The sequence below is a fragment of the Zeus faber genome (genome assembly GCF_960531495.2).
Source record: "Zeus faber genome assembly, chromosome: 21".
In the NCBI taxonomy this organism is placed as follows: Eukaryota; Metazoa; Chordata; class Actinopteri; order Zeiformes; family Zeidae; genus Zeus; species Zeus faber.
Genome location: NC_137208.1, coordinates 11003885 through 11020017, shown reverse-complemented (window position 1 = coordinate 11020017; position 16133 = coordinate 11003885). Strand labels below are relative to the sequence as shown.

Here is a 16133-nt window from a genome sequence, read left to right as displayed (position 1 = left end):
ATGTTCGATTGCCGAATGCTCATTTTCTGGAATTTCCCGTTAACGGGGGTTCAAGTTTTCCCTTAACTGCATTGTTCTGTTGCAAAAGTCACTGTTCTAATGGCTCCTTCTGATATTTTTCAGCGAGGACACGTGTCCTCCCGTCCGCGCACACGCCGGAGTGTGTCCACACGTGTCTGTGTGTGGGCGTGTACACCTCCGTTGATCGGCCGGCGGTCACTTTGGATTTTCGGAGAGACCCCTGAAGATCTTTGGCACGGGCCCCCGCACGCCGAGCAGCCGGAGCGGGCCTTGATTCGTTTAAACTTCCGCAAAGTCTCTCCTTCCACTTATCTGGCGTAGTGTCTGGTTCCCTCTAGGAGTCAATTATCTAATAGAATAGTCTGACAGGGAGCAAATTAGGGGAAATCCTCCATGGCATTAATAGCAAAACTCGCAGCCCACTGGGGATGACGGTAAAGGAGCAGGGGGGCCACCGAGATTTCACACCCGGTGGATAATCTTGCTTTTGGTTCCGTAATTTGATTTATCATACCCCTTGCACACACACACACACACACACACACACACACACACGCACACACACACACGCACACACACACACGCGTTCAATGGATCTAATTCATTTTGGTCGACTGGCGAAATTAGTTTGGGCACGGATAGATTGATGTTTCATTTCTAAACCTCTGCATCGCAAATGAAAACTGTCACTGAAAGCAGCCACGTCAGGTTGCAGACAAAGTGTAATTGTTCCGTGCGTCTGATTTATACACGCAATCACACGGAATCACACACCCACACACACACACACACACATACATACACACACACACACACACACACACACACACACACACACACACACACACACACACGTGAATACACACTCTTACCATCAACAGATGCTCGTTTAGGCAAGATTGTGATGGCTCCCTCAGCCACCCTCTCTTGGCCAATCACAGGGGAGATCTTGGCCCCCCAGCTGTCTGACCCCACCCACAGGAAGTGACCCGTCTGGTTGTTCTTTCTGGCCGCATCCAGAACCCGCCTGAAACAAAGGAGCGTGGAATCCAAATCTGTTGGACACGTGGTTGCAGAAAGACTGATATACTGATATTTGACTATTCGATATGTGATATTTGGCTACAAAATAACAATAACTGCAAAAACAATGATTATTTCTCACACCTCTAATTAGTCGTGTCAACTTTTGGGGCCTAAAGAATTTGGTCATGGGCCACAAACCTCCTTGAATAGACAGAGGCCCTGAAGTTACTGCTGAGGCTCCACAGGCCAATTTATGCTCATGTGTCTGGAACCATCAGGAGTGATTATGAGTGTTTGGGATGATTTTGTCGGTGTCACTGGACCCCGGAAAAAATGGCCTGCCCGCCCAATCTGCATGACAGACAGACATTCAAGCGTACAGGTCCCAAAGTGTGTCAGGTATAACAACGTCGCAATTACTGAGATAGTGCTGGCTCGGTGAAACCCGTGCGAGGCACACGTGGAAGGGGAAACTGTGATTTAATGACGCTCAACCAGCTCACCTGTCTCGCCCTCTTCCACAGCGCTCATTTGGAGCGGTGGGAAATAATTGAGAGCGAGCGGTAGTGAGAGAAGGAGTAGTAGGAGTAGTAGGAGTAGTAGTAATAGTAGCGGTCGCAGTAACTAAGGGTGTTGAGGAAAGCCGGCGGACAGGGGGGAACGAAGGAAGCGGAGGAAGCCAAGTCAGTTCGGTTGGATGGAGGGGTGGATGGGTGGATGGGTGGACGGATTGAACACACTGCACAGGGCCCACGGCGTTGCGCAGCACGTACTTGATGTCGTCCTCATTAGCGAACATGATGACGGCCCTGGCGTTGGAGGTCTCCAGCAGGCGTCTGATGATCTTATCAAACTCCCCGGTTCGCGGCTCCCTGGGGATCTTCAGGGACTGAGCGATGCACACGCCACCTGGGTGGAGGGAGGGAGGGAGGGAGGGAAGAGGGGGAAAGACGAAAGCGGGAGAGTAGGTAAATTAATCTATAAGAATTTGGTCTGTGTCACTCAAACTTCACGAAAACGTAAAGGGCGTGGATGGGGTAAAACAACGGAATAAAAAATGGACGTAGATTTTAATAATGAGGAGAAACATACAAACACACACACACACACACACACACACACACACACACACACACGCACACGTGCGCGCAAGCATGCGCACACACACACACACACACACACACACACACACACACACACACACACACACACACACACACACAATCCTAGTTCCTCTAGATTTCTGTACGGATGCAAATTTACATACAAGCTATTCTTTTCCTTCCGTTATCCGATTTCAAAGCCAACAGTACATGTGTGTATGAGTGTGTAAATGTGTGTGTGTGTGTGTGTGTGTGTGTGTGTGTGTGTGTGTTCATGTCTTTTTCGTCAGGGTTTGTGTCTGTGTTGGTCTCCTTTGTGGTTACTGTAGGATACGTCATTACTGTATATCAAAAGCCAATTCCATATTTCATTTGTCTTGTGTGTATATACCTGTCTGTGAAGTCATAAACTGTGTGTGTGTGTGTGTGTGTGTGTGTGCGCGTGCGTGCACGTGTGTGTGTGTGTGTGTTTAAATGATGTCCACATCACCCTCCTGTTCCAGCACATTTATTGAACAGCTGTACAGTCTGTCGCTTTGAGTATATCATTCCACGTAATCATATGAACACAGTTCCACTCTCTCTATCACACACACACACACACACACACACACACACACACACACACACACACACATACACACTCGTTAGCTGCAAATGAATGGCCCTTCAAAGGATAATCACAAAGTGACAAAACCTTCTGTGCACACATTCACACACAAAGATATACACTGGCACGCATATGTGTGTGTTTGTGTGTGTTTGTGTGTGTGTGTGTGTGCGTGCATTTACTTTTATAGATAAGTTCTCAAACAAATGCCTATATGCAATAGCTCACACCATCTCTTTCTCCATCTCCCTCTGTCTCTCTCTATTCATCTCTGCCTCCTTCCCCATCCTTCTCTCTCTCTCTCGCTCTCTCTCTCTCTCTCTCTCTCTCTCTCTCTCTCTCTCTCTTTCAGGCTCCGTTGTCCTTGCCGTCGTAAGAAAGTGATTAATTCATCAGTTGCTTCGTAAGCGTGACTCCCGTCTTAAAATCGTCTTTGAGGAGGAAGGCAACATCACACCACGCGCGCACGTGTGTGCGCGTCGTCTGGAAACGCATTGTTCGTGATTGAGCTCGTTAAAAGCAGAGGAGCCTTTTGTTGTTACATTTCGGGGGCGCGGGCAACTCCGACTTTTTTGCGGGGTTTTTTCCGGTCTCGTTGGCTTCAGAACAACAATTCGAAAACCGCTCAGAGCGTCGCGGTCCGACACTCTGCCTCGCCCAGTCTTTCTGCAAAAATACCTTAAAAACCAGACGTAAAACGTTCCCCCTTCAATCACGGCACCTTCTCCGTCGTTCGATCGCCCCTGTCTGTGAGATATCTGCGCCGCGGTGAGGAGCGAGCGCGGGCGAAGGCCGAGGTGTCCGCAATAAATCCGGAGGCACTTAGCGACAGAGTGACGAGCGGAGACGGAGGGTGTCAACAAACCATCTGAACGTAGGGGCCTTTAACCGCACCCCCCCCCCCCCCCTTTATAGGCCGCTCCCGTCGCCGGTGGCGGGGGCCCGACTTTCTCCGGATAAGAATGCAAAGGGGAGGCGCGGGGGCATTTTGATAAAGCTGTCTTTACGGAGGAACGTAAACAAAACGGCTCAAAAAAACAAGTCGACGGAGTAGGAGAAGGCACGCGTTCATGGAAAGACGGTTTCCGCGCGAGGACGAGTGTGAAAACCCAAAATGTTGGGCGGAAAAAAAAGTTGGCGATGGTGATGATTTCAACTTTTGATCGCGGTCATTCGGCTTTGTTTTCGTATCGTATTATATGGCATGAACACAAATGCTGAATGGCCACGACCAAAGCCCTCACACGCCTCCAGCGTCTCTCCAGCAGGATCGTGGCTCCTCCGCGGCAAAAAAAACAAAAACCCACCGTCTTCGCGGTCGAGAGTCAGTCGGGCGGTCTGGCGCGTGACTCTGGGGTTTTGGCGTCTGAAGGCGGCAGCGCGGGCCGAAAGGCTTTAGTGAGGAGCCGCGAGGGAAAAGGGTGGACTCAGCTGGGTTTGAACACAGTAACAGCCTCTTCATTACGCACTGTAATGCCCCGATTCCGCAACATTAATGCACGGCGAGCTAATCGAATTACAGGGCTCTACAACCGCTCTGCCGCAGAACACCAAGGCCCTGCTTTATCTTTAATAACCTGATTATTGCTGCTTCATGAGCTGGGATTGATTCCTAGTGTGTGTGCGTGCGTGCGTGTGTGCATACACACCTGCAATACGTGTGTGTGGGTCTCCACAGATGATGATGTGCAAGACCCTTGCTGAAATAACCATTCAGGTACAGTATAAGATGGTGTATGTGGATGTGTGTGTGTGTGTGTGTGTGTGTGGATGTGTGTGTGTGTGTGTGTGTGTGTGTGTGTGTGTGTGTGTGTGTGTGTGTGTGTGTGTGTGTGTGTGTGTGTACGTGTGCGCGTGTGTGTCTGCATGTGTGTGTGTGTGTGTGTGTGTGTGTGTGTGTGTGTGTGTGTCTGTCTGTGCTGATGTCTATGCAACCATCGTGTGTCTAGTGATTAGTGGAGCCGCCGTGGCATCGAGGTCCTGATCATAAATTAGATGTAAAGTACATCCAGCGATTCTTCCGAAGCGAAAGCGCCTCCCAGACGGTAATTAACTCCGTTCTGTTTCCAGATTAAACCCGTTCCGTTCCGGGACGGGAGAGGCCGGCGTCCCGACGTTTAATTAACAATCTGCCTCCCGCCCACGCCGCGCCCGCCGCTCCACTTCGTCTGCTCGCCAACACAGGCATGAGCTCGGAGGGGGAAAAAAAGTGGGAGAGACCGCGCCGCCCCTCCGGCCTCCTCCTCCTCTTACCCTCATGGCCGTTTCTCCGCCACGCTGCTCTCTACCTCCATCTTTTTGTCTCTCCATCTGTCTGCCTGCCTCTCCCGTGTGTTCTCTCGCTCTTCCTCGTGGTTGCCAGCCTCGGGTTTATTTTGCGCCTCCCTCTCTCCCTCTGCCTGTCATGTTGTCCCTCAAACAAAGGTGGTATTTACCCGAGCAGAGTTGCGGCGGGGGGAGGACCTTTTGGATTTGTGTACTGGTCCACCCAATTAGGGCTGCACCTCGGGATACGGTTCCCCCTCCGTCTCTGGAAATGACAGGCTGTGTTGACTTGGCTACTTTGTCCTGGCCTAGTAATAATAAAAATGTGATTCAGTCCCTGAACAAGCATTGTTGATGTTAAGATAAAAATAAATAAAAAAAATAAAAAAATTGGGTTCAAGAGTTCAAAAGATCATCAAAGTAATTCTTTAAGTATTATTAAACTTAAATGTTCATCCACAACTCAATCGTCCAAAAAAAAAAGAAATACCTCACATAATTCCCAGTCCATACAGTGCAGGCCCATCACTTTCTCTTACACGTTCCAATCCCCCTTCAAAATGCAAAAAAAAAAAAAAAGATATCAAAAAAGAGCGAGGCATTGCAAAAAAAAAAAGAGTATGTCCACCGGCTACATCCCCCCAAAAAAAAAAAAATGTCTTCCTTCCTTTCAGTTTTCAGAACAGGAATCTGACGAATCCTCTTCCCGGAACTCTCGTAAAAGCCAAGAGGCTTGCATGTTTTTAAAGAGACGCCAGATTGAATACAGTGTAACTTGGCGTCTGCTCGGCCTCTGACTCAACCTTCTCCTCAGACGTTTCAAAACCGCCGCCCTTTTCAAAACTTTGCAGCGTCCACTTCCCGGGTTCTCCATCATACCCTGTAAACCTGTGGGAATGTCACACCCTGGTGCTTCATATTTTCCTCCTACGTCGTTTAACTTTTGTTGCCTTAACTTTTTCCGCTCATAGACCAAAACACAATAGGTGGAGGATCAGATTAGACACTTAGCGTGACGCCCAAAGCGACGTACGATAAGGGCGTTTTATCACGAGCAGGCAGAGATCGGAGGCACACGAAGACCTCGGCGAGAACAAGGGAGGAGAACGAGGATCAGAGTGAACCAGACGGAGTTTGGAGTCCGACCGACAGCCTGGTTCTTCAGGATCACCTCAAGGTTCTTGGCAAGTCAGGCGTGCGTTGGTGAAAAATAATATTAAATGTAAGTTTACCGGCCAGCATCCAGTATATCGTGACGAAAATGCTGTCTTTCCGAAACGTAATTCTTTTATTGAACTTTAACGGATGTAATGAATGGAATCAAAATTCTACAGGCACAGGCTTCAGATGGTGATCAATATAATTAGTAAAAATGTGTTTAACCCTCTTTATTTTTTTTCTTGTTTTTTTTTGTTTCAAATAAGAACTACTGTACTTAGTCTGTATTTTTGTGTATAAAATGATGCTGAACACATTCTAAACCAAATCCAATACACACACAGACACACGCACACACACTGTGCGTGAGACACACATGCAGTAAAAGCATTTGATAATCTTCAAGGTCCAGCTTCATACAAAATATGCGCGCGCGCACACACACACACGCACACGCACATGCACACGCGCATGGGCGCGCGCGCGCACACACACACACAAAACACATACGCACATGCACAGGAGAGCGACGTGCGGACCAAAGCACGAACGCAGAAGAAAGACACACAAAATCACACCTCTGCTCCTTCTATCTTATTTACCCTTTTACCACTCCATTGCTACAATGGCACCCGCTGTCCTCACTCACTCGCAGAGGTGTTAAATATTATATAAACATGAATATACAATCCTATCTCTCATATGCACGTTGGAATTTGGGGAAACACACACACACACACGCACACACACACACAAACACACACACACAGAAACACACACACACACACACACAGAAACATGCATACGGTGCATCTGACACACTTTCTTTTCTCTCCAAACCTCATTAGCAGTGCTTTAAAATTAAAAGTTGCCCTCTGTCTCTCTGTGCTTTGTTCATGGCTCGGGGCGGCGCTGCGTGGGCCTTTGAAGTCACTGATTTGTGTGTATGTGTGTGTGTGTGTGTGTGTGTGTGTGTGTGTGTCTGCGCGTGTGTGTGAGTGTGCGTGCATGCGCGCGCGTGAGCGTGCACGTGCACGTGCCTCCGCTCACGCTCGTGCACCCGCGCACTTGCCGTCGAGCATTTGCATCACCACGCATGTTGAAACTCCGAGTGCCAAGCGTTGGTTGTGTTTTTTTCGGGAGCAGTGGTGTGGTAAATATTCCGGTTTGCATATTTTTTATTTTCTTCTCCACTGTGAGTTGATGTCCCCGGGCGCGGCCATGAATCATTGACAACTCCCACGAACCACTGTCCCAGGAAATTTACATCCAGCCATTAAAGTAGGCCTTACGGGACCAGGGCCGAACAGGCTCAATCAGGCTGGAAAACTCACGCCTCCAACCTACACAAAGCTTGCAGCGATGCAAGTTCTTGTGGGCGCAAAAACTCCAAAATTGATCTTGAAATTTGTTATAATTTACTGATTAGATATTGCTTACAACTTCAGTAAACATTTTTTTTACAGCGAACTGACGAGCAGAATGAAGCACGTTGCCCGGTTACCAGGTTTTCACCAGCATTTTGTTGTATAAACCCTCTAAAAACCCAGGTGGGGCGCTTTGCCTCAGTGAGACGATATTGGATAGTTACAATGATTTACTGTGAATGATCAGACAAGATCTTCCAATCATTTATAAGCCAAATTCTAACTGAGGTGATTTTCTCACTTCATCCCACATATGGCCATGAGCTGTATTAATACAGGTTATCGCCCATAGGTTGAATATTCATAGCATGAACGTGCGTTGCCGTGCACCGACAACAAGAGCGAGAGAGAGAAAATCCATTATCAGAGTTTTAGTCGCATACACAATAACCGAAACACTTCAGAATATCATCCTTATGGGTCCGGCACAGATTGGTGTTTCTGTCTCACATAATATTGCTTCAAAGAGAAATATAATAAATACGTGAGAAAGAATAGGAGGGACATTAGGAGACAATAAGGAGAGACTGAGACCACGAGGGAGACAGAACAATTTGGCTTTTTCAAAGCACTCAACATTTCACTTGTTCCACCGGAGAGGGGTAGTGAGTGTATGGGTTAAAATTAGTTTTGTGTGTGTGTGTGTGTGTGTGTGTGTGTGTGTGTGTAGGTAATCTTTATTCCTCCTTAACTTGCTCCTGCAACTCCCTGCAAGGAGTATCATCCCCCCGGGTGAAAAGTCATGTCCCTCTGAATAATTGCGGTTTTAACAGATTTCGACGCCCAGGGTTTGTTATTGGGAAGAATAGAAATGGATTTCTTGGGGATTGCCAACTCTTCAACCAAAATGTACGTATGCAGTGACACTCACATAAGTTCATTCAAATCGGGGCAAACACCTTGAAAAAAAAAAATCACCATATATGCAACTGTAACACTCCTGGAGGCGCTGAATGCACTCCTCCGACCAGACGGGAACGCAGGCGTCGCCCGGGTTTTTTAGGCCGCAGGACAGGTTTGTAGATCGGAGCCAAATAAACAGCACTGTGACCGGACTCGCCAAGAGGATTTGTAAGCTCCCTTAATCGAACCACAACAAAGGTCCAAACATTTCAAACGCCTCGTAGGACAAGTGACATACTGATAAAAGTTACGAAGCAACTTTCCAGGCTCACACTGTTTGAAGTGGCTCGGAACAAAGTCCGGCACGACCGCTGCCACACTCAGTCCGTGCACTGTTTTCGCAATAGCCCGAGTGGCGGTGTCAACATTAGCTTTCGGGTGAATAAACACAATTTAACAAATATTTGTCGATATTCCCTCAGTAAATAAAACGGCGGGAAAGAAAAATGCCGAGAGTGTATCTGTATTGCACCGGTTTTGGTTGACATATAAGCACAATCCTCCACTGATTCCCTCTGGGAAATGCAGAGTCTCTATCAAGTCGCAGCACTACCCTTAAAACCGGAGATTTACTAATCGGTTTGTAGGTCCTGCCCCTGAAGCCACGTCTCGGTCAAGGCAGTGAGACAGGCGCGCGCACAGAACGTAGTGAAATGCGGAAAATGCAGCAACGGAAAGCAATGGGGTGACGTGCGTGATGTGGCAGGGGACCGTGGGGACACACCGGGTTTTGTCGTAACAGGAAGCAATGTGACCCTTAACTCAGTTGTATCAAAAAAAATCTTGTTTCATCCAAGTGCGAAACAAACGAAAATGAATAGAGATTAAAAAAAAAAACACAGGAAAACTGGCACGGGATTCAGGAACCGCCGCGGCCCGCACGGCGCATGGCGCACGGCTCTCCGGGGGGAGAAATTTAAAAAGATTATCTCCAATTCTCTGAATTTGTTTTTTCATTTTCCATACAAGTCAGAAAAAAAAGGAAACTCAATGAATCAAAATCTTATATACTATACCTTCTTATATAGGGTACCAGGACTTTCTGGGAAAAAGGCTTGTTTTCGAGGCAGGCTTTTATATCCACTGTAATTCCCTCTGTTGAATCGGTATATTTGATCATATTTTTGGATGAATTTCCTTCTGTCTGGGTGCCATGCCATGCAAACGCATGTACAGTATGGTTAAAAAAGAGTGCTAGCCGACGGGGGAATTAAAGTTTTCCTGAGTTCGCCGTGAACGCACCACTTCCTGCTCGGAGCGCTGGAGAGCTGGAGCCGGTGCTTTGTTTGCGAGCAGAGCTCTGCACCGGAACGGCGCTATTTTGCTATATTATAATCACAACATACTCGATTTGCATGTATGGCGGGGAAGTGAGATCCGGTCACTAGTGGTTACCCAAGACACGTGGAGATGTTACTGTAAGGACAGGTGTAAACAGCGCCAAAGTCGTTGTTACGTTCAATTACACAATACACTACACATTGAGCGTTAGAAGAACACATTAAGTCACAATGTGAGTCATGACGAGAGGGAAAACACCACAGTTATTTATTTATTTTTTTTACGCGCAACACAAGAACACTTTTACACAATGAACATTACAAAAAAAAACGAGGAAAAATCCAAAACAGGAGGGAAAGAGCGGTCGCTCTCTCTCTTTGCTGCCCCCCCCCCCGCCCCTCCCTCTCCCCCCTCTCCGCTCAGATCGATTCGGAGCGGGGGATCAGTTTCAGAACACGGTAAACTGCACTTAGAGCGTGTCGGCGCTCGGATTTTCCCTGGCGGATTTGAAAAAAAAAAAAAAAAAAAAAAAAAAAAAAAAAGTCTGTCATTAATGTCAATCGGCGATCGATGGAGTTAATCGGCCCGGCGTAGCCGGGAAGGAGGAGAAAGCCCGTCAGCCTGAGGTGAGTCATGGTCACTTCAATCTCAGGCGATGAGAAAAAAGTAGTGACGTTAAAATAGGTTAAAAAACCCATCGTAAAAACATTAAATTCCAACACAACGTGTGCGTGTGTGTGTGTGTGCAGGGCCACTGCAGGCCATTTGGGTTTCCTAAGCATAATTGCTTTGTGGTGGTGCACCGCCGCCCCCCCCCCCCAAAAGAAGCGCAATCCTCTTTGAACCAAATAAATATATTTTCATTATGAATGTTACAAACAACAAAACCAGAACTACACAATAACAGTATATAATACACAATATAACTAACTACACAACAGGCTACAAACCAGACAGACACACAAATATGCAATCTTCTTCGATATAATAAACCAAATAATTATATTTTCATTACCAATGTAACCAGCATTGTTAAAATAAATATAAATAAATGAGAAAAACAGAACTGTGCAATACACACTTATTAGAAGAAAAGTCACAAAACTTTACAAACTCTGCAAAGACAGTGTGAGGGGCCGAACCGTCAGACACAGGTGTGGGCGTGGGAGTGCCCATCACAGACTGTATAAACTGTATATTATACTATAGATGAACTATGATCTATGGGACAGTTTTTCTGCAGTTGTGGGAGGCACACGTCTACATTTCCTTTGTCCAAAAATCGTTAATTAGGTCAACATAGAGCTACGTCAGGTTTGTCGTGTCTAACTGAACTGCTGGTAGATGGCTGACAGTCAGACTCGGTGTCGTCCTCTTGCTTCTCCATGAACGAATTTCAGCATTGGCCCCTGCATTGATTTAGAAATATGAGGATAGTGAATCAGCATATACATGAAGAGTAATTGGGAAGTAACTGGGCATTAAGAAAGATGGTTTAAAGGTAAAAAAAAAAAATAATAATAATTTTGAATAAATACTTTAATCAAACAATTATTTATTTCTCACAGGAAATGAAAACACAATTAATAGCAGTATGTTAAGAATTACATACCTGCGAGCAATGCACGAGCATCATCCTGCATCTTCTCCTTTTTGCTCTCCTCTGCCCCCCGACTCCTTCTGCCTTTTTGGGACCGTTCTTTGCGAAATTGCTCGGCTCACGCTCGACGCAGTGTCCCCAGCGCCAGGGTGCGCACGCAAAGAAATGACGTCATCGCACCTGCCGCGTCCGGCGCCAGCCTCCGCAAGGTCTCGTGGCGCCTGGCGTCTCGCGCGTCCCATCAGGCTTCAGGGCAGGTGCAAACCACAGGGAGATGCAGGAGGGGGGCCCCACCCGGCACTGGGTGCCCTAAACACAGGGGCGGCCCTGTGTGTGTGTATGTGTGTGTGTGTGTGTGTGCGTGTGTGTGTGTGTGTGTGTGCATCAAAATGTGAGAGCCAGACGGAGACATTATTAGATTTCCACTAAAGCAGACTTTTAAAAGCGCTGTGAAAGATGGCAAGTAACTGCTGTGAAGAAGGACAGGGAGCAATGATGAGGTGTGTGTGTGTGTGTGTGTGTGTGTTCGTGCGTGCGTGCGTGCGTGCGTGTGCGTCAAAATGTGTGCCAAAGCGCATGCGAGAGCCAGGCATTTTAAGATCTCCACTAATGCAGACTTTTAAAAGCGCTGTAAACGGTGGCCAGTTACTGCTGTGAAGGAGGACAGGGAGTGATGAAGGGGTGGGGCCCCGGTGTCCCCGGCGGTGCCACCCCGGGCGCGGTCTGTGCGCCCAAACAGTGTGTTTCTATTTTTGATGTAGGTTATTTTATTCGACTCCGTTTCCTTGTGGAATGAAACAGGCTCCGTGCATAATGGGGACACGTTCTCCGTCACTCTGTTTCTCCCGCGTGCAACTGTCTCAACGTAAATGTCTAGATCTAAAAAAAAAAGTGTGAAGGGCGGTGAAGTAGTGAGCGGAAGGCAGCAAACCTGACTGATATTCCGTTCTTAAATACTGTGAAAGATTGGTGATTAATACCGTCATAGTAACGACGACCTTTGTTGAGTCCAAATCTGAGACCGGGAAGGGTGAGCCAAGGTTGAGTCAGGCCGGTCATTACTGAGATCGAAAAAGAATCTTCAAAAAGACAGAAGACTTATCTGAACCCATACCATTTTACCAAACAAGTTGGCCTCGTCGAACACGCCCAGCGATTTCGCTTCAAGTCCCTATTCAGGAGACGGAGCAACGGCCGTTATGCAAGTAATGAACAGAAAAAAAGAAAAAAAAGCAGCTGGACTAAGTCGAGACCACAGGCGACAGCTGGCAAGACCTATGGCCAAGTCATCATCCAGATACTAACAACTCCAACATAGTTCATTAAAACGTCCAGATAATTACAGGCCATAATATCACAACGATATTACATTCCTCTCTAGATTACTTTGCATCCATTTAGGGGGGGCAAATCATAGCCTCTTCATTCATTATCTCTAAATTATCCAAATAAATGGAGCATCCAGTCTGTTAAAGTGGTCTAATTTCGCTGACAGTGGCTTAATTTACCAACTGTCATTTCAACCGGAAAATACCTTAAATCTTCAACCTTAAAGTGTAAACCAATAACTATTAATCATTTAGAGAGAGTCCATATGTCCGACCCCTCTTCTATTTGAATGTACACGTGTAACCGTCGAGTAAACTCCGTAGAGTCAAAATAACTGCCACGTTTCTGGGAATGAAAACCAAAAGAGAAACATCGCCAAGTATGAACCCTGAACACAAGCTGGAGTACAGGTCTGAAAATACACTCCAGACATCCATCCCTTTCACACAGATATTTGGATCCTGTACATTTGCAGTGGGGACCGAAAAAAAAAAGTCCTTCAGGTTAAATGTGAGGCGCCCAAGGCACTTCAAAACATCTCAGATATACCAAGGGTGACCAGGGGGGTCCGGCGCTCGGATTGATTGGACTTGCGCAGTTTCTTAGCATAGCGCTGCGCATATCCATGCGATTTGACATCTCGTGAGTCATGGCGCGGAGGAAAGGGAGCAGGGGCAGGTCCCATGCTCCTAGCTGCTCCGTGGGTTATCACAGCAGACAGGCAGGGGACGGGTGTCGGGGCCTCATGGAAGGATGGGCTGGAGGGCTGGAGGGCTGGAGGGCTGGAGGGCTGGAGGGCTGGAGGGCTGGAGGGCTGGAGGGCTGGAAGTTAACCAATGCAGAAAAGGGAGGCGATTGGATGGAATGTGTGCGGGGACGGCTGTAAAGAAGGTATGGATGACATGCAGAATGAAGGGGCAAGGTGAGATTGATAGTCAGGTAGATTTACAGACAGATGCAGGAAGTCTACATGATGCAAAGAATAGGAAGTAGGGTGGTATACGGGGCTGGTATGGAAGCAGAGACAGGGTTGTTACGGCGGAGACAGTGGACTCCTGGGTTCCTGCCTGAGTAAAGCACAGACTTACTGCCCGGGAGGAATTAATAGGATGGCAGCCGAGAGAACCGACCCCTCTTCAAGTGACTTTGGTCGGAATCTGATGCCGGGATAAGGATGGATTGATGACGGAAGAGTGGAGAGGATGGACAGAAGAAGGGATAATGTGATGGAATGGTGGATATGAGGCGCACGATGAGAGAGGTGAGATTGGATGGTTCGGGATGAGAAGTTTGAAGGTCATACTGTAGCTAAGTTCTAGACTAGAGGGAGCATGTCTCCATTATGTCTGTCTGTCTGTCTGTTTATCTATCTATCTATCTATCTATCTATCTATCTATCTATCTATCTATCTATCTATCAATCTATCTATCCATCCATCTATCCCTCTATCTATCCCTCTATCTATCTATCTATCTATCTATCTATCTATCTATCTATCTATCTATCTATCTATCTATCTATCTATCTATCTATCTATCTATCTACTGATTGATCGATCTAGTATGTAGATGGAAATATTAATTCAAATTCAGATAGATATTACATGTATATACAATATGTAAAAAATGTATCATCATGAACTCTATTGCAATTTTGTCATTAATAGCACTATCTTCGACTGTAATATCACCAAAAAAGTGATACAAAGTAAAACTAAAAGGGAAATTTCAATAAAACTAAAAGCCGAAAACTCCCAAAGAGATATGGATTATGCAGGTTAGAGCGCGGGGATATCGGGCAGGAGTGTGTGTGTGTGGGCACGTCCATCAAGCACGTCGATGGGAATCTGAATGACATTTCATTTGGTTTCATTTCATTTAATTATAGTATTTTGCAAATGCAAAAACACTGAAATACTCAATTTAAATACGTAGACTATCTATTTCAACTGCATGGTATTCGATCGGAAAACTGTAGATCTCGTGTCTCCCCGTGTCGTGAGAGTATTTCTACTCGTGCTGCTTTCCATCTATTCGTCACCCCCTATCACTCTGCCTCTCGTTCTGACAGGTGAGGTCCTGTATCTGGCACTTTCACATTCTCCCCGACTTTGTCACAATCTCATCTCCTCCTGTGGCACTCAAACTCGGGTTTTCTCTCCCTCTATCTCCCCCTCTCCAGCCTACAATTTCTATATCTAACAGTAATCAGACATCCAATTACATGTGCCGCACACACACACACGCGCGCACGCAGGCGCGCGCGCATGCGCGCGCACACGCGCGCACACACACACACACGCACACACACACACACACAAATACATGCAATCTCTGATGCCCCTCGGACACCTGGAGATGCCTGTCTTTCCCTAGGCTCACCAATGTCTTATCTAGGGATGAAGTCAGAGTTAACTTGTAGACACACACTCACACTCACGCACGCACACACCCACACGCACGTCAACGAGGGCACTATCTATAAAACACAGATACACATGGAGTGCACCATGTAATACTGTAGGAAAACCGGACATGAGCACGCGCATGCTTTCTGCACATGTGCAGTGCACACAAACCCAAATACGCACAGTATGCACCCACACACACAGAGACACACACACAGAGACACACGCACAGACACACGCACAGACACAAGCACAGACACACACACACACACACACACACACACACACACACACACACACACACACACACACACACACACACACACACACACACACACACACACACACACACACACATTCACTCTTCTGGAGGGTGAGTAGAGATCATGGCTGTGGGAGTGGGGGACAGAGCGCCTCATCTCCCCTCTCCAATCCTCCCACATCACTCTCATTACAGTGCGACGGTTGGATGAACGACAAAACCACCACTGACGGACCTGTCCTGACATCCCGGCGGTGAATTGTTAATGCGGACGTTTACTGTTCATCTTTATTAGTAGTCCTTCATCTCAAGGTTTCCTCTTTATTCTTCATTGCTATTTTTTTCCCCCTCTCTTTACGCATAAATTGAGATGGAGTGGATGATTTGAAAGAGCTATGTAGAGGTTAGTTGCACGCCATATGTCTAGACTGTGATCACAGTTAACAGCATACGTAGGCCAAAGCGGCTGTGTCCTGCACGCCCGGGTATTTCACTGCAGATTAACGGTTCCGTCGCGTGTTTAGACTATTTGGCGTTGCTCTTTGAAATATACAGTTACTGGGGGAAGATGATGGGAACACAGTGTAAATGCTGAATACCAGCAATTTAATATCGATCATTGGGGAGGGGGAAATGCACCATCTACTATCAACGCACAGCAGGCTCCCTGTTTGCAGACTGCTCATATGGACGCTATTGGTGCGTGTATCTTCAGTCTGTTATATACTTATACAGGCTCT

The 16133-nt window shown here is 46.9% G+C and overlaps 1 protein-coding gene across 1 annotated transcript in view; it reads right to left on the bottom strand.

Annotated features, from left to right (window-relative positions):
- Positions 1 to 16133, bottom strand: part of grm8a (glutamate receptor, metabotropic 8a) — a gene marked incomplete at both ends in the record, with an annotated part of 156893 nt that overhangs the window by 82639 nt on the left and 58121 nt on the right. Inside the window, 2 exons of the mRNA XM_080022051.1 lie at positions 894 to 1048; positions 1821 to 1956. Of these exons, the coding sequence (XP_079878177.1) occupies positions 894 to 1048; positions 1821 to 1956 (291 nt within the window). The remainder of the gene's footprint in view (positions 1 to 893; positions 1049 to 1820; positions 1957 to 16133) is intronic.